The following is a 22,367-nucleotide window of genomic DNA, read 5'->3' as shown; positions in this document are numbered from 1 at the left end:
TTATATCGGGGTAGAGGTGTATATGAAAGGTACCATGGCATGTAGGGACAAACCTTCAAAACTGAACACCTGAATACATACACAAGTATGTTGATAAATTGGAGAGGGTCCAGAGAAAAGCCCCAAGAATGATTAAAGGATTAGAAAACATGCCTTATAGTTATAGATGCAAGGAACTCAATCTATTTACCTTAACAAAGAGAAGATTAAGGGTTAACTTGATCACAGTTTATAAATAGCTACATGGGGAACAAATATTTGATAATGGGCTCTTCAATCTAGCAGAGAAATGAATACCATAATCCGATGGCTGGAAGTTGAAGCTAGACAAATTCAGCTTGGAAATAAGGCATACATTTTTAACGGTGAGGATAATTAACCATTGGAACAATTTACCAAGTGATTCTTCACCACAGCAATTTTAACATTAAGATTGGATGTTTTTCTAAAAGTTGGGCTCTAGAATTGTTTTGGGGAAGTTCTATGCCTGTGTTATATAGAAGGTCAGACTAGAGAATCACAGTGGTCCCTCTTGGCATGGAATCTATGAAAGCAGTAGTCGGTACAGAACCTGTCTATGCACACACAAGTTCCCATTTGCACGTGCAGTTTTCCCATTTTGAGCATACAAATGCAAATATGTATGTGGCACGTCCAATTACTTGTTTGCTAGAGCTGCTCAAAATATTTGTAATCAAAACTCTTTTTTTATTAAAAATGGCTTTATGACTAAGCAGCAATTTTTTTTTTTGAGAAAATTTCTGTTTTCATAGATATTCCCCAGGTTTTGTTGAAAAGCAAAAAAAGGCCAAATAAAATTCTGACAAAAAATTTCATGTTCTTCACATTTTTTTCCCAGAAAATAAAAATATAATTTAACCGGTTCTATGTTTTTTATCTTATATACACATGCATGCATGCATACACACAGAGGACTTGAAATCAGTGGGAATTTTTCCATTGACTTCTTTGGATCAGGATTTTATGTTGCAAGTGCAAATTAGGCACTCCATTTTGAAAATGACAGCCTTAAAGTTTCTACCTCCCTTATATGTCTATTTAGACCATATGTGACATTTCTTTTTTAAATCCCTCCCAAAAAATGTCTGCTGTATTTGGCTATATTTCATAAGACATGATTTTCATTTGACTGGCATTTTAATTAGTTGGTTCAAACCTTTTCAGTTTGATTCAGTCTTAAATTCTCCACTGCCATGTTTCCACAGCCTATTCTCAAATAGTTGGTTCGTTATCATCTTAAAACACTTTCAGGGTCTATAGAAAAAAGCTGTCGGGGCCTCTAGTAAGTTGGAAAACACAGACCATTAGTTATTTCTACAGCTTTCAACAGAAACTAAGGGCCCAATCCAATGCTCACTGAAGGCAATGGAAGTTTTTTTCATTTATTTCAGTGGCAGTTGGTATGGGCCCTCAGAGATTTGGGCAAGATAATTTAATTATTAAAATCTTTATTTCAATCTTTTATAGGGCCAACTCCTGAGGTCTTTACTCAGTTTTAATTCAGTCAACCTTGATTCAGGCAAAACTCCCCAGTTGCAGTCTGCCACAGTAAAAGAACTCAGGATTTAGCCCAGAAGTATTGTGGGGCAAAGAAAATTGCTCCTTTACCTATCTGAGTGATCCCATCAGTCCACAGCATCTTTAGGACTATTTTTCAGATTATTCTTGCTAGTTTATTGAAGTAATATCAGTGGACCAGCTTAATTTAAATCTGTTTATTTATTTAATCTTATAAAAAGCATCGCCATTGGTTGAATAGCAGGAAATATTGCCCAGTTAAGTTGTGCAATTGCCCTCAAAGGAAATGGTGGAAATTTAATTGTTTGAGTTGCTTAAAACTGGAAGGGGTAAAGCAGCAGAGAATGTACTACAGAGAACAGCCCTGAAAAGGCAGCAGTGGAATAGCTGTGATCTAGAAGTTATTTTTCATCTTTGTAAACAGAACATTTGTATTTTGGCAGGATAAAGAATCTGCATGCGAAAATAATTGAGAAAGATGCCATGATCAAGGTCCTTCAGCAGCGTTTGCGAAAGGATGCTGGGAAAACAGACAGCACAAGTTTACGGCCTGCTCGATCGGTCCCGTCCATCGCTGCAGCAACGGGTGCGCATTCCCGCCAGACCTCTCTCACCAGCAATCAGATAGCTGAGGAAAAGAAGGAGGAGAAGACCTGGAAAGGAAGCATAGGTGAGCTCCAATTTGAGCTAGGCATTGGCAGTGCCAATGGTTTCAGAGAGAGGACAGCTTAACAAGTAAAATCTGTCTGTGGCCAGAATAAGACTTTGAGGGGCAGCTTTGAAAGTGTGATTGGCCACCTTCCACAAGTTTGAGCCACCACCCTGTGTGTTCAGGCTCAGCTGTACTCACCTGACAATCATACCCAGAGGACTGCAGGCAGTATATGCACATTTCATAGGAATGAATCCTTCTCTGGGCTAGGAAAAGTTGCATTAAACTAGAGAGCAGAGAGCACTTTGGATAGGAATTTGCAATGTAATATGGCAGGAAAGAAAGAAGGCATGCCATTTTGGGCTGTGTGCAAAAAAGGCATTACAGTCCAGCGATAGCCCCTCTCTGCATGGCACTGCTGAGACAGCAATTTCAGAATGCTGTGTTCAGTGTGTTCGATGTACAGAACAATGTAGGCAAACGAGAGGGGCTTCCGAGAAGAGCAATTGTTCTGAAAGGACTGATGTATCAGAACAGGTAAAAATGACTGAATCTGTACACCTTGAGGAAATAGTTTCTGAGTGTGTCATGGGAACAACATGAACACCGAAGAAGAAGAAGAACAATGCAGAATATAATGAGTGGCAATGGGATCAAAGGAAGGGTCTGGTGCTTTTATCTGCTCATATAGGCTGCAGGAAGTAAATATGCATGGATTTGAGAGTAGGAGAGTGAAAGATTGGCAATAGAATCTTCATTGTATGCTCCTTCCCTCCCGGGTAGCCTGCTGAAGCTCCTCTATCCCAACTCTGCAAGGTTGGGCCTCCATGGCTCTGGGGAACGATGGACGGGGTGCATGGCAACTGCTGTATGAGGTGCACTTTACTCTTAACCAGTCAGCTGTGCTCCTTTGAGAACCATGGGAGGAAGGGGAAGTTGGGTGGCACCATAGTGGTGCCAGCACACCACTGAGTATGTGCTGAGCCTCCAAATTCCTCATCCCTGAGGTGAAACTCACACCATTCCTGAGCCCTCTTCCCCTCTAGGGGGTTTTATCATGGACTCAAGAGAAGGGACCTTTTAAGCTGACTATGAGGAAAATCTTCCTGATAGTGAGTTCTAGGAGGCTATCTCTCAGAGGAAGCCTCCCCAGTTGAGCAGTGGACACCTCATTAGTGGGTATATTTAAAACTACCCTGCATCAAAGCCCTAGAGAACAATCCTGCCCTGAGAGGAGGCTGGGCTGAGGGATCTAGCAGGGCTTCTCCATCTCTGATTTTACTAACATGATCGTTATTGTGTTTTTAGGGTTGCTGTTAGGGAAGGATCATCACGACCATTCATCAATCCCTGCACTGCCTCCCTTACCTCCCTCTTTGTCCTGTGCAGCCTCCTCCTGGCCAGTCAGCGCCTCCCATGCTAAAACAGGCAGCAAAGACAGCAGCACTCAGACTGACAAAAGCTCTGAGCTTTTCTGGCCAAACACTGCCTCTTTCCCAGGCAGGGGAAGGCTAAGCACCACCCCTTCTAACAGCCCTGCCCTGAGACACACAGGAGCCAAAGGCGCTAGAGATAAGCTGGGTAAGTGATTCCAACCTTCATGGTACAATCAGTGCATTGATATTATGGTGACTCGTGCTATATAAGTGCCTGAGACAAATATAATTATAGAGAGACAGCTAGATAGATATAAGTACTTCTAAGCTAGATAGATAAATTGTTGTTGGTTATTATCTCAAGAAAATCAAAAGCATTCTTTAAGTCAAATTTATGAGAGAGATGTGTGCAAAACCGTCTGCTTTGGCCTTGCAAACTTTCCTATGCCGAGCGGGGAAATTTCAGCATGTACAGTTATTTGTGGTGCAAAAAGTGACATTCCAGCCTGGAACTGGTCACAACATTTCTCATCTTGGACACATTCCGCATTTGTTCCCACATTCAGACAAACATGTTTTTGGAGAATTTTCCCAGTTTAAACTATTTTGGGGGGAAGAAACCATTTGTTTCATATTTTTATGAAAACTTGTGGGAAAAGTGAGCCGAAAACACAGAATGGTTTACTTTTGTTTGAAAACTAGGGACTTTTGATTTAGAAATAATTGTTGACGGATGGGAACTGTTTCTATACAGCCTTAGTTACAGGAAATATTTGTTTTAAAAACATTATTTTAAAAAAAGACTGTTTCCTACACGATCTTTTATTCCCCATGAAAACAAATCCATTGCTGTTAATTGAAAGAGGTGCAGTCAAGTAATTTAAACCCTAAATTTAGGCTTCCGGAAGGAAAATAAGTTGGGTGTAGAGTTGTGTTTTCAGCCTTTAGATACTCTTGTGATGTGGGCAATAAACAGATAGATCAAATACATGGATTACAATAGTGTCTTGGACTAATTTTTCAAAATGCATGAATAGAAAGATCTGTTAGGGATTCTGCGCTCAGTTATATCACTATAGATCCAGAGTAGCTGCATTGAGAAGCTTCTCCAAGTAATGGTAAAGCCTACAGTATATTGACATTTTCCAGATTTCAGTTGTTCAGTGAACATTGGGATTTTGATGCCCAAATTGAGACACCTTCAAGGGGCCGAAGATGAGCCACCCACCTTCTAAAAATCAGGCCTCTACAAGGTGTCCACAATCACAAGTGACCTGAAAATGTTGGCCAGTATGTTTTCCAAAATTCAGCTCTACGGTTTAGTTCAAGCCCCTTTTTAATTAACAATGAATTAATCTTTTAAACTTCTCTGTACTTTAATGATCTAAAAGATTCTTTCTGCTTTAAGAATCTGAGGATTCTTACGGTGATACGGCAGTTTCAGTACCTAGGTAGGTATTTATTGTGATTATTAGAAACAGAGGGGAAGAAACATTGTTAAATGTCATTTTTATCTTTACCATGTCCCTTTAATTCACACTGTGTCCAATCCTACATTCTTTGCATACTAACTAACCTACTAACGTCAGTGGGATTCCTTTGGTGCACCAGGAATTCAGGGTCAGGTTCTACTATGAAATACACCCCAGCCCTTCTTGGTGCAAATCCAATTTGCCACAGAGAAATTCAGATGTTGCAAGTGGAAGGAATTATATTTTCAAATTGCAAAACTGAAACATAAACATTAGAATTCTATCCCAGAGGGCATAAGTGACTGAGGAGTTGTTGCATCCTGGCAAACGCCAGAGGAGCTCTCTCTGGTGTCACTACCCCAGGGATGAATTTGGCTTTAAATGTTAAAAAAGTATAGTTAGAGATTTTCCCTCCAAAATATTTTGCATTAGTTTTAGAGACTTTTTGATGAATCTGGATTTCTCTCCTCACTGTCACAGAGAACTCCCCCAGCCATGGGAAGCTGTCGGATAGCAAAGGCCGAGTAAGCAGTTTGGTCCACAAGCCTGAATTTCCTGATGCCGACATGATGGAAGTCCTCATCTGAGGAAAGAGTGAATTCCTCAGGATTTTGGGCAGATACATTCAAGTCCACGGAGGCCAATGTTGTGCAAATCTTAAAAACTAAATATACGAGTCTGAAGAAAGTCTGAGAAAGATTGAGTCTGGAAGGAGCCTAGAGGCTGAGATGAATAAGACTTCGAATTACAGAGGGAAAAGAAAGAGATATAAACATGAAACGAAGGATGCTGAAGGTGGACATGAATGGCTGGAATATTCTGACAACAGAAGGTGATAAAGAAACATGGATTCACAAAGAGATGGTAAAGGAAATAGGAACTGCATTTTCTATTTTAGAGAAAAGGTATCTTTTACCATTTACAACAGTGTTCTATAATGTTATTCTATTTTACTCGCTAGCTACAATCAAGACAGAGACTGAAATCCTGGCTCTGTTGAAGTCAGTGGGAGTTTGTGAATTGTCCAGGAGAAGTTTAAACTTTTCTCAAATTTAGTCATTATTCATAATTGTTCACCAGATTATTTTAGCAAAAAATTCTTGGTCTGTAGATTGTGCACGAAGCAGTTTGTTGTAAGTATTTGTTTCAAGCCAGGTTGGTTTGTTTTGATTGGATGTATAGGTCTTTCCTGATTGGATGAGTGCTACTCTTGGGATCAGGTTTCCAAAGCAAATACTCATGTTTTGCAAATTCAAAATTTGCTCAAAATTTACTGTTGCCCTGAGCATTTCTTTGCTAGAATTTGCATAGAAGATGCGTGTAAAAGGGGCATAAACCCTGTGAAAGCAATTTCTTTTACAATTTTGGTAACTATTCAGGGGAAAATGTTGAGCGTATTCCCTCAGCTCTAATACATAAAACACACACACAAAGCTGTGCAAGCAGCAGATTGTACATACATTCAAGTGCTAAAAGTTATTACTCATGAGGGCTTGGAGACAATGGGCATTCAGGATGCTCAGCACCTCACAGGGAACAACATGGTGCCGCTGTAGATGTATTCTCTGGCTTATTAAAATAATCGTATAGTATTCTGCAGTATCTGTCCAAACTGCTTCAGCATTGTCAGTGGGGCAAATCGTACCCTCCAGTTGTTACTGAGGATGAATTTGAGCATGTAATGGCAGGCAGGGTTTCAGGCCAGGGTTACTACAGTGTTTGGGGCCAATTACTGTAGAGGTTTGAGCAGAATGTGGAGATCATTGACTGATTTCAGCCTAGTTCATCCAGGTTTACTACTTGCAATTGAGATCAGAATCAGGCCCTTGGGTGTATATTAAATAATAACAATAAATTAGTCAATACACTTAGGATGAGAAATAATAAACGTCCTCACTTAAAAATGGATTTCCACTGCACGTGGCACTGCAGGAGTTAATTCACACAACTGCATAGCATGGGTCAGTTTGTTGGTAAGATTTCTACAGCACTTCATAGCTGCCTGTCTGGGATGCTTACATTCATTTTAAAAGACAGCCTGGTTGTGTAAATGAGAAAGGATGTTTCTGAACAGGCACAGAAATTCTCCTAATCCTTTTTTCCGTATCTTAAAGCAGGGGTTCACAAACTGGGAGTTGAGACCCCTCAGGGGGTCACAAGGTTTGTACATGGGGGGGTCGCGAGCTGTCAGCCTCCACCCCAAACCCTGCTTTGCCTCCAAGCATTTATAATGGTGTTAAATACATTAAAAGTGTTTTTAATTTATAGAGGGGGTTGCACTCAGAGGCTTGCTATGTGAAAGGGGTCACCAGTACAAAAGTTTGAGAACCACTGTCTTAAAGGGACCAGCCCTTATATAAGTAGCCATTCCTCACACGAGTCGAGGTTACAGGACGGGGCTCGAATTTTGATTGACACATGTGCATGTGTGTTGAGAGATGGAAGATTTAACATTTCTAAATTCACCAGGTTAGGGTCCCTGAGGGATATTTTGGTGGTGAGTTTGTATATTTACACATGCATAACCATTGCTGTCTAAATGATCATTCCTTAGAAGTGACATTCACCCCCCATGCAGAGGAGCCTGCACAAGACCTGTGCCCCACTTAAACCCTCCCACTAAGGCTTAAATGGGATGAAAGTGGTACCTGTCCTGGCTCTCTGCACAGGGGTGAATTTCATCCTTCATGATTCAGCCAGAATTTGGTCAAATCAAAACACGTTTTCGTGGAACAGGACCATGTCTGCAGAGTTCCTCAGCAGGAGCTATTGGTGCTGGAATTCACCTTTTCATTACTTTGGTTGTGGGGCTGTTCAAAGAAAGGTCACAAGAATTCTTTTTTTTTCCCCACTCAAATACGGCTGGAGATTTGTTCAAACTAAAAAATAAATGGCTTCTGGACAGAGCCCAAGTTTTGAAAATGTCTCCCCAAAGTCTAATAACTGGGAGCCTAGAGACTCCCCATGCGCTAAACTTGGCTGAGCCACTGTCTCGCTGTGTGTCCTTGGGCAAGTCAGTCAATCTCTCTGGGCCTGATTCATCGCTGTGCTACTCCAGTTTTACACCAGCGTCACTGACCTAAGATGGGAGGAGCGCAGTGTAGCATCAGGCCTTGTGTGTTTGAGCGACCCCAGCTGTAAAACGGGGATAGGAATCCTTTCCTTCCTACCAGGGCTGTGGAGAAGGTTGGTGTTTGTGCAGTGCTTCGATGATGCAAAGCGCTATATAAATAAGTGCTTAGTGTTATTAACCCAAAAAAATCTCCCCAGGAGAAACCAGCCCCCCCTGGGCCTGATCCTACATTCCTTGTTCACCCAGGACTCCCTCAAGTTAATGGGATTTGAGGCACTTCAGGAATGCAGAACTTGGCTCCAAGAGTTTAACTGCATCATTGTTAATCATTTGGTTGTTTCCTGCTGAGCTGCCATCTCTCTTCTCCACTTGTTTTCTCCCAAGATGAAACATTCCTCATTTTAAAATGTACCTGTCACTGGAGTAAGGTGTGGCAGTAATTACGGGGGGGCACCTCATCATGAAACCTAACACTCCCACACAACTTTGCTTCTTTTATTCCAAATGCTGCTGGTGAGTAGTTGTTGCTCCTCCTCATTTTTAAAAAAAATAATCTTCCCAAATCTTTGGATTCTCTTTTCCTACTGAAGTTAGGAATTGTTACGATCTTGAGATGGGGGTGAGGGTGATTTTGCAGTACTGGTGGTCAAAGATTCAAAGTGTGCCCAAGCACCTCTTCCGCCTCGCAGGCCTCAGCACTTGCTCCTCTGCCGGTGGAGGCGGGCCTGGAGTCAATCAGCCCCACTCCAGACAGTGTTTATTTTCCCACTGGAGGGTTACTTGTCAATATTTTCCAGCTAGGCTTCAGGGGAGGCCCAAAGAGTTCTCCGCCAAACCAAAGGACACAAATTCACAACACAGAAAAGGAGAATACATTTTCCTACCTTCTTTCTGGGGTTGGGTGGCCTTGTTGGCCCTGGGGTGCCAGTTCATCCCCTAAACAGGCAGTCAGTTAGGTAGCTTCCCCTGTAGCGAAGCGAGCAGCCTTCCACCATGGAGGAGTCCTTTCTCCCTGCTGCCACTAGCCTTGCAGCAGCTAGTCTCTCCCCCTCCTCTCTCACCAGCGGAGGGGGTTTTTAAAGGTTTCAGGCAGCCCTTAACTGGACTCAGGTATCCCTAGTGGACCTGAGGTAACCCCTTTCCAGCTTATAGGGAAAAGGGCTCATCTACCTGCCTTCCACCACTCTCTTCCAGCTGTCCAGCCTGACTTTGTCACCAAAGTCACCTGTTTAGATGCATTCATGTGTTCAGGGATGGCCCCAGGTCATGTGGGGAACCCTCTTGCAAACACTTACATTGAGCTCTTCCTACCAGCCACGAGATTCTGGAGACTGCAAACCACTTTCAAGTCTGCTTCCACTGAAAACTTGTTTCAGAGTGGTAGCCGTGTTAGTCTGTATCAGCAAAAACGATGAGGAGAATTTGGGCATAAGCTTTCGTGGGCTAAAACCCACTTCATCAGATGCATGGAGTGGAACACACAGTAGGGAGGTATAAATACACAGCATATGAAAAGATGGGAGTTGCCTTACCAACTGAAAACTTGTGCTCTGAAGGCCTGCAGGTGCCGAAAGCCAGCCATGTGTCTGATACACATGGAATAGTGCATAGCAAAGCGATACTTTTTTTTATACTAAACAACTTTGTTACATCTATGCACTTATATTTCTCTATACATATAAATATTCATATGTCAGCATCTCCCTCTCTCTAATTTTTGCACTTGTTAAACCAAGAAATACGGTATGTTTTTAAGTATTAGCAGCTTTGCCTTGCAAAGCAAATGCATAAACCCTTTGGAAGATGTTACGCAGTTTGATATGCATTGTAACAATAATTCTTTTTCCTCACTTTGTTAATTTAAATGTTTTAAGAGCATATGCATTTGACATATGGCCTCTATCTGTCCCCCATACGGTCTTGATCTTACAACCTTGATTCACATCAGTAGTCCTTACTCAAGTGAACAGGTGTGGCAAGATTGCACCCTTAATCAGGCATGGATCAGCAGAGACAAGCGAGTAAAAATAAAACTACTAGTGATAAATATTTCCCCAAATGGACCTTGGACCTTTTCCAAGGAATAAGGATGCACAAAAGCTTTGTAGTCCTTTTGTTTGCTCAGTATTTTATTGCTAGCTATACTATTTCCTTTCAGGCAGAACTATTTAATAAATGCTGTACATATATACAACTAGTCATCCAGAAAAAATAGTGTTCTATTAATGTGCATGATGGTATTGTTTTCACATAATTATATCTGCTAGCGGTATAACCTTGCTTCTTTTGGTCACTTAGAATACAGCTCTCCCTCTCTCTTTATATATATTTCCAGCATTTCTTTAAGCATCAATATCTCCCGTTTCAATACCCAAAGGTGTGTTTACAATTGATGCTGCCCAGGATTGTAGTCACCTACAGAAAACTATTTATTTAGACAGCTTTTGAATTCACAGCTGAAATAAACGTAGAGGGTAATTCTTCCTGGTTTTGTTGAGCTTGTGACATTTTTCTTTTCATGCAAAGGAAGGCAGTGGATCTCTACCCAAAGTTAGAGCATTAGTGGCAATATGTGTAAAGTACTACTGTTAGTAAATCAGTTCACCTACCCTCAGCAAACCAGTGTAACTGCATTTCTACTGTTCTTCCCAACTGCTTGATTTGTATTGTGCTTTGTGAAATTGTGCTGTAGCCATTCCAGGTGATGTTGGTAACTGATTGTAAAATATTGTCATTTTCTACTGTTGTTGGTTGTATAGAATGGTTGGTGTACAGTGTTGTACAGCTGGAGGGGTGTTTGTACATATGTGGGGAAATGAAGAACATTATGTGTCACTCGCGGCAAATATTGATATTGTTGGTCAGCCAAAGATTTTCCTATTCTTTGCTGCTTAAACTTGTGCCTTAATATTGTATATAATAAATGTATAAAATGTTTCCTTCCTTGAGTTTCCAGCGTGAAATGTATTAGATCTCTGAAAAAACCACGAATTTTTAAACCATTCTCTGTACTTTTGCAGGCCAGTTACTAAAACTGGGAAGTGATGGCTCAGTTAGCTTCAGATCATTTCCCCTTTTTCATAACCCTAAACTATTGACATCATGGCTTACTGGTGGAGAGGAAGTTGATTGTGTCTCATCTGAAAGACAAGGACAATACAGACTCCTTGTACCTGGCAAACTCTTATAGATAGGCCGGCAAAGTGAAGAGTAAAAACAAATAAAGGAAAAGAACCTAGCCATGACCCAGCAAGCGTGAAGAATGGGATCAGATAGAATTAATTTATCTTCTCTAGTTGGAAGACACTTTTTTATTTCACAGATAAGGCCTGATTTCTGCTCCCATTGTAGTTGGTGGCAAAACTCCGTCTGATTTCACCAGATCAGGACTGGGCCCTTATGAATTAAAGTAACAATATCTATGCTAAGTTTATGAATGGGATTATAAAATGGGATTGCCTGCATTAACTGGAGACTAGACTAGATGACCGAAGAGGTCCCTTCCAGCATTATGTCCTATGTAAGTAATAAAGACCATAGGCGCAATTCTGTATGGCTCTATGGATTTTGAGAGTGCCCAAAACTTCCCAGTATCAAGACCTTCGGAAGCATAGTTTGTTGGAGTTTTTTCACTCAAGTGAAAGAAACAGTAGGGGGAAAAGCGACACATGCATGAGTATCTTTCATTTAATAACTGAGATCTGCTCAGCAGACTCTCACATGCTCTTGAATGAGTCTATTAAAAAATTCCTGAAATGACTCCAGAGGAGCGCCATGTATGTAAGGTATGAAAACCATGAAGTGTATCTTCCCATCTGCTTGCCACATTCCTGCCTGGCTCTCCTGCACCTGTTTTAAAAAAAACAGCCCTGGAATTAACGTGTCAGAAGACACACAGGGATGTTATAGATAGCAGCATGGATGGCATCCTTCATACATTGCAGCAGTCTCATGTCCCACATATTCAACACAGGTTTCAGTGCCACGCTGGGTCACCTATCTTAGCACGCTCTCCAAGATGCAGCAGCTGTATCTATTTTTAGTGCAGGTGGGCTTTGCCAACAACAGCAAGAAGAAATTAGGTAACAGGCTCGGGGCCCATAGAAGAATCTAGTTGTTTGTTTGAAAAAAAAGCTGGAGCCTGGATTTTGTAGCAAGATTTAGGACTTAGCTGAGTGGCTTGAGATCATGTCAGCAAACTAACCAGTCCAGGAAAAAATGAAATGAAATGTGTAGGAAAAGCTGTATAAAAAAATGTGTCCAGTTATAGACCAAAATGGATTTGATCCCATTTTGGAATGCCTACAAACACAGGAGCATCCCAAACTGCCAGCCAAATAAGGAGGATCACTGAGGCACCAAAATAGCACCATTGGACTGTGAGTCAGGAGACCCCAGCTCTGTTCCCATCTTTGCCGCTGACCTGCTGTGTGAATTGGGCAAATTACTTCACCTCTCTGTGCCTCAGCGCCCCAGCCGGTAAATGGGAGTAATGATACTGACTGGGAGAGCTGCCGATGAAAAGAAACACAGAAGGGCGAAGTGGTGTTGGCAATAATCCATTCACTGCGCTTGGCAGTTCTACTGCTTCTTTGTTGCCTTGTTCCTTCTCAACATGACCGATGAAGGCGTCTTTTACAAAACAGCCGTAGCTCAGAGTCCAGTTAGTCCTGCCTTGGCGTAACAATTTGCGTTCAATATTTTGCTTTAATCACATCTACTGTCATTCAGATCTTAGTTTTGGAAAGTGTTCTCACTCTCACCCAGATGTCAGAAATTGTTTCATTGATAAAGCTTCAGAATCTGCCTCCATTGTACCGTGCTGAGTCATTTCCTCTCCTGGAATCCACAGGAAATGGTGCAAGCACCATGGCTTGAGATATTTCAAACTCAGGGTGACAAATGCAGACGGAGACAGGGGCCAGTGTAAGAAGCACGCTGGCACCGGCGGGAACAGACTAGGTGACCATAGAACTTCTAGGAGCTCGCCTTAAATCCATGATCCTTCCCACTTTACCATACAGTTGGCTCTTGTTGCAAAAAAGTGCTATTTAGGATGCAGGGCTGCTGTTACAACAGTGACTTGCACTGCAGCTCGTCTATGCTGGGAAGCACGTCCATCAGACAGCAAGCAGGGAAAACGAGGAATAATGAGCAGCAGCGTCACATCCGCTGGGAAGCCCAGTACAAGGAGAGCAATTGGATCATTTCTGTTCTGTATTAATGGTAATCCATCCCTTATGCCATGGCTTTGCAGGCAAGTGAAACTAGCTTAGACTACACCACGCTCTCAGGCTACAAGAGGGCCAGGAATTAGATGACACTAAGACTGAAAGACCCTAGGGCATTTTCTTTCATAGCAGCTACTTCAGCTTTAGATGAATAAATATCACAGCTCATAGTCACCAGAGGGTCCTTTGGCTCTCTGGCACAGAGGGTTAAATCCCCATCCCCTCACCCATGCAGCAATCCAGTGCACCACTTTAAGTCCAGGAGTAACTCCACTGAAGTCAAGGGCCCTACACGGGTGTACACGATATCAGTATCAGGCCCAAAAAGTATTGAATTTGGGCCCAGGCCTGGAAAATGCTGGGAGTTGAGAAGCAGCCGAGAAGGGGCACTCAACACCTTGCGGGATCTTGACTTTTCCTGAGGCCATTCTGTAAGGTGCTTTGAAAGCCACTGGGGTTGTATCAATGCAAGATCATTATCCGTTACTGAATGTCAGTCCACAATGGCCAACAGTTTCCAGCCGTTCCTAAAGGTAGGGTTACCATATTTAACAAATAAAAAAAGAGGACCCTCCATGGGCCCTGGCCCCGCCCATTTCCCAGCCCTGCCCCAACTCCACCCCTTCCCCGCCCTAACCCTGCCCTAACTCCGCCCCCTCCTCCCTCCCACTCCCAGCCACGCAAAAAGGGCTGCCCGAGCGCTACCAGCTTCACGGTTTGCCGGGCAGCCCCCAGACCCTGCGCCCCCGGCCGGTGCTTCCCCAGCGCAGCTGGAGCCTGGGAGGGGAAGCACCCAGCCGGGGGCACAGGGTCTGGAGGCTGCCCAGCAAACCGTGAAGCCGGTAGCGCTTGGGCTTCGGGCAGCCCCTATGCCTCCAGACCCTGCGCCCCCAGCCAGGCACTTCCCCTCCCAGGCTCCGGCGGCGCAGGGTCCGGAGGTATGGGGGCTGCCCAAAGCCCGTAGCACTTGGCTCTTAAACAGAGCCGAAGAGTCAGGGGAGGAGCAGAGCCGCCGCGGCCGGAGGCTCTGCTCCTCCCCTGACTCTTCGGCTCTGTTTAAGAGCTGAGGTGCCCGAGCGCTACCGGCTTCGGGCAGCCCCCATGCCTCCGGACCCTGCGCCGCTGGAGCCCGGGAGGGGAAGTGCCCGGCTGGGGGTGCAGGGTCCGGAGGCATGGGGGCTGCCTGAAGCCCATAGCGCTCGGGCAGTTCGGCTCTTAAACAGAGCCGAAGAGTCAGGGGAGGAGCAGAGCAGCCGCGGGAGGAGAAGTGCCCGGCTGGCATTTTCCCAGACGTGTTCGGCTTTTTGGCAATCCCCCCCGGACGGGGGTTTGATTGCCGAAAAGCCGGACATGTCCGGGAAAAACCGGGACGTATGGTAACCCTACTAAAGGAAGATCAGCGCCCCATGAAAAACAGGGCACTTCGTTAGGTGCCTCACTATGGGTGTGGGTGCCTAGCTATGGGCACCCAGTTTCCAAACTGTACATGCAAATGGCCAGCTTGTTGCCCAGCCCTCTCCTGCTGTATTTTCAGTTATAGATTTGATGTAACCAGTAGTGATGATCTTGCCCTGTGAGGTGAGGCGATTTCTAAGTCCCCCAAATGTAAGATGTCAATGTACAACCACTTGTCTGGCAGAATTAGCTTTCAGGAAGCAGCAGCAACTGATGTGCTAAGGGAAGGGCCCTGACCAGGGACATTTATCATTACAAAAGCAGCAGGTCTGGCAAACAGAGTCTGCTCCTGTCAGTTTTGCTCTGGTTGTGCAGTGTCAGAGCTCGACTAATAATTGACACGGACCTTTTCTAGCCAGACTGTGAAACAGTCCCTTGAGCACCCTAACTATTTCTGAAAGGGTTTAGTTACCAGCCTGTTTTACATTTCCCAGGGTGACCCATGCAGCTTACACAAAGCAGAGTCCTCAGCAAATGGCACAGACGTCTATTTCAGTAAGGGGTCTGGCATAACTTAAATATCATTATACGCCACATGCTAGATTGCTGCCTGTGCGTCACTTGTAATGTGCCAGGAGCCTCTCAGCTAGTTTCTCAAACTCTCTCTCAAACTAAAGAAAGGACAGGGAGAAAAAAATGTCTCAGCTCCAATATATCTCAGCCTGTTCCTTCCTGAGTTCGGCACGTCGGTAAATCTCTGTGGAGCCCTGCACTGCTGATGACTAGGGAGAGGCCTTTAATCTTGCAACTTTCTTGAGCACTGTCTTCATGTCAGCTAAATGGATCAGGGAATGCTAATGGCGATAGAGGCCCAGATCCTGAAAGGTATTTAGCACCTAACTCCCATTAATGTCAATGGGAGTTGGGCACCTAAATAGCTTTAAGGATGGGGGGCACAGAACCTCCCACCTCAAAGGTCAGCTGTTCAAATCTTACCCTGGAAACTTTTTGTGGCAGGGCCCATGTCTTTATATGTCTTTATACTACAGCTGCAATGAAAAAGCACGTATGCCAGGCTCTGGGCTCCCCAGACAATCTGGTCAAGAAAAATATATTTGATCATTGTGAAATGAGCTTCCCGTCTAAGTCCAATTCCTAGTGCCTGAGTCTCATTTGCATCAAGGTAAATCGGGAATAACTCCACTGAAAGTTAATGGGATGGTTTCTGGTTGATTTTGGGGCCACTCTGGTGATACAAAGCAACTCTCTAGCTGCCCAGTTATGTTGTGTTTACAACTTGGCTTACCAGAGCAGTGCAAAGGAGTCAGAGCGTACTGGGGAATTGCTCCAATGGACTTTACTATAAATAATACAGTTTGCTATAAAACTGGTGTGAGATCAGAATCCATCCCCTTTGTGCCCGCAGCAGATATGAGTGTAGAGCTGATCAGACAGTGGGGAATTCATTTACGAGAGCTTTCACTACTTTGCAGTCTCTGTTCATTTGGCTATGTGTGTGTCTCCTTGCTTTTCTGAGAATATTTGTGCAGCTAGACTTTCGCTCACACAAGAATAGGGGAAAACCTGTTCTTCATGCAATTGCCTGTGTTCACATGCAAAAAATAAACTAAAATAAAATGGTGTTCATGCCCAACTGAGGAGGTGAGCCTCCCCTATTGATAACGTTTCAGTCACCCAATCAGGGCACAGAAATCAGGGCACTATCATGTGATGGATGTGACCAATCACACACTAATTGGGAGTGGCTGAAGGCACAGGCAAAGGGATTGATTTGAGAACAACCAATTAGCTGAAACACATTTGGATACATCACTTGCTGTACAATGAGGAATAACGAAGTAGCACAATCTAGATTCTGTGCTGCATTGCCAGGAAGTACAACCCAGGATGAGGATGGGCAAGGTGGCTTTTCACCACCTATGTGCCCTCTGGATTCTGGACTACTAAGGTCCTTCACTCAGCTCCTAGTGTAAGTTAAAGCAGCCACAGGGCTGCTCTAACTTCAGCAGTCTTCCCAGAGCTGCCGATGGGCTGCACAGCATCCCCGAATGCCCCACAACTACAGCTACTCCCCTTAACAAGAGGCCAAAGACTGACTGGACACAGAGCCAGAACTCTCACTCCTTCAGGGGTCTCTCTAAGCCAGTACTCAGGCCCAGTTTTTGGAAAGGCTGCATTGCCCTGACCCATGCTGTGCTTGTCCAGTGTATGAGCACAAGGCTCCAGTCCTCAGGGTTGCAGCAGAATCACTTCACTGTATGCAGTGTGGCTCCCGCTTACGTTTAATGCAGCGCCCAGCATGAGTGAGACGGAGACTAAACAGTTATAACTAAAGCTGAGCCCAAATCAATGTCCCCAACCTTTGGGGAGCTTTTAATGGATTCAACCTTTCCCCTGACCCGTACCACTCTCGTGGCCTGAACCAAAATGCAATCTGGATCCCAACACCCATCATTTGGGGAGGAATTGCTGGATCTGGACTCTGCAGCTTTGGCCCATCTCTAATTAGAACCGGGTTCATTCACAGTCAATTGGCTCTTTGCTTTCTGTTTGCAGAGCGGTGGAATTTCCATTTCCTTTGAGGCCCCTGGCAGATGTGATATAATCCTGGTTTAAGGAAAGAAGGAAATTAATCCTAGGGGAAGTGACCTGAGCACTGACCTTCTAGACCAGCAGTTCCCAGCCTTTTTCTTTCTGAGGCACCCGTAACATGCTATAAAAACTCCACGGCCCAGCTGTGCCACAACAACTGGTTTTCTGCATATAAAAGCCAAGCCCAGCATTTGGGGGTAGCAATCAGGGCAATTGCCTGGGGCCTCATGCCACAGGGGCCTCCGCGAAGCTAAGTTGCTCAAACTTCAGCTTCAGCCCCAGGTGGCAGGACTCAGGACCCTAGGCTTCAACCCCATGCAGTGGGGCTTTAGCTTTCTGCCCTGGGCCACAACGAGTCTAACACTGGCCCTCCTTGGCGGCCCCCACAAAACCTGCTCACAGCCCCCCAAGGGGCCCTAGTGTCCTTGTTGAGAACCACTGTTCTGAAGGGCTCAGGCAGCAAGAGTTACCAGTCCCAGAGTTACAGGCCCACCAACCTGGGCTGGGATACAGACTGGTTCCTAGAATTGCCATAGGTCAACATTGAAGCTGCTGCTAATAATAATAATAATTAATAATACCGGCCATTCAGTACTTCCTCTGCCAATGAACAATTGACAGAAGGAATAGCATAGCTACGGCTGGTAGGGCGGACGACCCTATCACATAGGTCATCTAAAGTAAAAATCCCTAACTATAAGCACTAGGTGTCAGATGGTCCAGAAGCATTTATAGTTATTTTGCATTAAACACTTTAATGGAAACAGAACTGAAGGGTCTGTTCGCCAAAGAACTTTCTCTGATTACTCAACACGCCTTTTGACTCCCCATTTATGGCTGAAAAATTCTACATATACACACACATGACTTATGCATTACCTGGAAATGCAATTAGGTCTCTGCAGCGCATCAAGCGGGAAGCAGATGACTCACCAGGAATTCAGAACTTCCTGTGTGACAGCTGGACCCTGGAGCAGAAAATAACGGCTATGCAGCGGCCGGCTTCGCCATCAGTCTCCCGACTCCTAGAGAACTTGAACGTTAACAGCCAATGCAGGTAAAGTCTTTCTGGATCTAAACACTGAGAGAGACCAGCATTGTTCAGAAAACTGGATAGCCTCACCCTGATGGGTGCTGAGCAGAGGGGCCCCGCTCTGGGAGGATCGCGCTCTACCCATACACAGCTCCTCTTGTCCCCCCATTTGACCCTCTATGAGCTTGAGTCTCCACAGGTTAAGAGGGCGTGAGCAGAACGGGTCTCAACCAGATTCTCTCCCTGTCCTCAAGCCTGCAGGCCTGAGTTCCTGCAGACACAGGTCGGATGGGAAAAGCCTATAGGTTACCTAGGCCAGTCCCCTGCCAGTCCAGGATTGCTCCCTACAGTATATTAGCTAACCCACTTTTAAATTGATCTGTTGATAGAGTTTCCACCATTGTGCATGACCACAGACTAACGGATTTCTAACTGTCATGGTCGTCAGCACCTATTTCCCTGTTTTTAATTTAAGCTCATTGCTCTTAGGTAAATCCCTGTAGACATCCTTATTTGCATGGTACTACACCTTTGCGCATGAATGGGCACGGGAATCCAAGGACAAATCCAACCCCACTTGACCATGTACAAAACACTGGAATTGACAGGGTCACAGCAGTCTGAGTGCAGAACCTGGCCAAGAGCTGTAAAACCCAGCCCAACTTTTCTGTCCGGCTAGTTGTGTCATCTTGGATTGACTAATGATAGGCTTGTAGTTGAGGCTCTTGCGTGGAACTCGAGAGAGCTGGGGTCAGTGCCAACCTCTACCACAACTCCCCTGTGTGACCTTGAGTGAGTCACATAATGTCTTTTTAGAGAGACAAGGTGGGTGAGGTAATAGCTTTTATTGGACCAACTTATGTTGGTGAAGGAGAAGAGAGGAGAAGAGCTCTGTGTAAGCTCGAAAGCTTGTCTCTCTCACCAACAGAAGTTGGTCCAATAAAAGATATTATCTCACCCACCTTGTCTCTCTAGTATCCTGGGACCACCAGGGCTACAACAATACACCACAACACGGCTTTTGTCTGTTTTATCTATATTGTAAATGCTCGAGGGCAGGAAATCTCTTATTATGGTTATACACAGTGGGGCCCAGATATCAGTTGAGGCTTTGAGATGCAAGTACAATAAAATAATTAGCTAATGCGAATGCACAGACACAGGGTGACAAGTGAAAATTCACATTATAACCAGAGCTGCTGAATGCAGAAAAATAAACCAACTGAAAGTTGACTGTAGGGGGAGGAAAAGCTGATGTACATGACTGGAAAGGAATGAGACTGAAAAAATTAGATGCTAAAAATATAAAACCTACATTATGTTGTTATAGCAACAAAAATGTGTGGGGGGGAAAAATGCTAAGAGGCTCCCATGTCCCTTGTGTTAAGGGATCTATTTAGGCTGGTGAGCATTTGGGTGTCAAAGCAAGCAGTTCTGCCATTTACGTGGCAAAGCCTGTCTGACATGCCATCAAGAAGGACCAAACTATATGCTGTGACATCCTGATAGAAAGTGTAACATGAGCCAAGCAGATTGGCACTGTAGGGAGGAGCGGCTGTCCAAAAGCTTGGAAAGCCACACGCTGGCTTGACCCGCACCTGAAATTAGTTTCAGCTGCAAAATCTGAATCTCGTTTATGGTTGTTCAAATCCAGGGTTCTGAATTGGGTGCATCTCTGCTCTAAAGTGTAAAAGCAAACCAGAAGTTGATTCCTGGTACAAACCTATTTATTTTAGAAAACAACAATAATAATAATTCATTAGCCAACACACCATATTAGCTAGTTTGTGTCTCTCATTCCCCAGTATCATCTATTGATTTGAAAGCTAAAGGCCACATTGTGTCTGACCCTTATGCAGATGTGTGGGGATGGCTGGGCAGGTACAATGAGCCTTTCTCCCCCCTCCCATCCCCTGTGTCTCCCAACAGGTTCCTCCTCTCACACCATTCTAGCATCTCAAGAGTGCAAATCACTGCAACGGGAGCCAGCAGGAAGTGGGTCATGTCTAGTCTTCCCCATAGCAGGGCTGTGGAGCTCAGGAGATGCTCTCACTTCCCCAGGCTCCCAGCGGGAGCATGGACACAGTGCTGTCTCTGGATGGTGTATCCTGCACCCCTCAGACCAGGATGGGATGGGGAACTTGGATAATCATTTAAGATGTATGGTAACAAGAGCAGAGCTTGGATGGGTCAGTAGAAAAAAGGGAATGATGAGGGTGTTGAGCTGCAGGGAGCTTTAGCATTTAGACTCATAGAATCATAGGGTTGGAAGGGACCGCAAAGGTCATCTAGTCTAATCCCCTGTCAAGATGCAGGATTTATTGGGTCTAAACTATCCAAGACAGCTATGGAGTAAGCCAATTTGTTTATGTTCCACTCAGGGTCAGGGAAGGAATTTAGGTTCATCTTGTGGAACGCTATTTGACCTAAAGTGTTGCCCTTGTGTCTCATGAGCAGCCCCCAACTGCCTAGTTTAAGGAAAGACTGGGAAAGGGTATAAATAGGAAGGGGCTCACTATGCATATGTCTTTCACTTATGGCACCTGTATTGCACATTATGTGGGTTTAGGGTATGTGGCAGTATTTATCATGCAACTGTATCTTACCCTGCTATATTATAGAGGTTGGACATTCTCTCCCCTTTGCTGGTTGCACCAACCTCTGCCCTCACTATCTCGTCACCTCAGCCTCACTCCACATCTGCCCCTTCTACCTTCTTCCTTCATCCCATTGCAGCCCTGGCCCCTCTCCTTTCTCTGTCCCTTAGCTTAGCTCCTCCAAACTCAACCCCACTCCCCCACCCCCAAAAACTCAGGGAACGAATATGCCATTTGCCATCATCATATTGTTCACTCTGCTAGAGTGTTATAAGACTGTCTTTTAGTCTATGTTTGTACAGTGCTTACCAAACTGGGGCACGGTTCTTGGTTGATCGCTAGGGACTACCATAATAAACTCAATTAACAATAATACTAATATCAACTGAAGTAATGACCTTTCAGATTGATTTGTTATGCAACACATGTATGGTAGGTTAGTACATACCACATAGTACAAATGCCTGCCAGTTATAAGAGCTGGACTGGCCTATATTTCTCCCAGAGTTCTGTTCACTCATGTTAAGTTATAGCCTACAAGACCCTGCAATAATACAAGCCAGCATTTGGCATAAGCAGATAGGAAATGTGTCACACCCACGATACATTTGTTCTGTGTCTTAGTACGAGCTAGGAAGGTAAATTTCATGGACCAGTACCTGGAATGTTAGTATCCAAAACAACAAGTTAAGAAACTGGGACAAGCTGATGGGTTGGATTTTAGTGACCCGTAAAGAGTTTTGTAACTTGCAAAAATCATCCTATAAATACTCTGAGCTGAAATGTGTAACTCTGGGAGCAAACTTTCTGTGTAAGGGGAATATAACAACGCTTGGTGAACTGACTTCCTGAAGACTTGTAGCATGTTGAACCTTTTCCCTGTACTATATTATTATTAGTTTAAAGCAATAAATTTGACTGGCAATGATTATTTGGCCTCTTGAATAGATGTTATAATGAACCAAAGTGTGGTCAAGCAATTGGCTATACAGGTTACCAACACTATCTAGGGAGAAGTGTAGAGGTACTTTGCCACTGTGTTACTCCAGTTTCACACCTGTGTAAATCAACAGCAATTGCATTGAAGTCAATGGAGTCACTCCAGGGTAAAAGGCAAGGAAGTGTGAGAACTATCAGCTGTTTCCAGAGAGAAATATTGGTTGGTCGAGAATTATAGAGAACGATACGGCTATTGTCCCTAGAAAAAGGATCCTTTCATTGATGTCTGAGAAGCAAGCTTTCATTCTGGATTGAAAAAGGAAAAGCATATTAGTATTTGTGGGAGAGAGACGTGTGGGCCTGAGGCAGTGCTAAGGCATTTTAAATCTATTATAAAATAAATGACTAAAATAGCAGAAAGGGAACCCAGATGTATGGCCTTTGAGA

General features: G+C 44.2%; 1 protein-coding gene across 3 annotated transcripts in view; it reads left to right on the top strand.

Moving 5' to 3' along the window:
- AMOTL1 (angiomotin like 1) overlaps positions 1-11,055 on the top strand; it is a 135,647-nt gene extending 124,592 nt beyond the window's left edge. For all 3 annotated transcript variants that reach the window (XM_054015620.1, XM_054015622.1, XM_054015621.1), the window contains 3 exons: positions 1,983-2,209; positions 3,500-3,772; positions 5,520-11,055. In XM_054015620.1, coding sequence (XP_053871595.1) covers positions 1,983-2,209; positions 3,500-3,772; positions 5,520-5,626 — 607 coding nt within the window. In that variant the 3' untranslated portion in view covers positions 5,627-11,055. The remainder of the gene's footprint in view (positions 1-1,982; positions 2,210-3,499; positions 3,773-5,519) is intronic.
- Positions 11,056-22,367: the final 11,312 nt, after the last annotated feature.

This window comes from Malaclemys terrapin, chromosome 1 (genome assembly GCF_027887155.1).
Source record: "Malaclemys terrapin pileata isolate rMalTer1 chromosome 1, rMalTer1.hap1, whole genome shotgun sequence".
Classification (NCBI taxonomy): domain Eukaryota; kingdom Metazoa; phylum Chordata; order Testudines; family Emydidae; genus Malaclemys; species Malaclemys terrapin.
The sequence above is the reverse complement of the archived record's forward strand: the minus strand, read 5'-3'. Positions and strand labels throughout refer to the sequence as shown.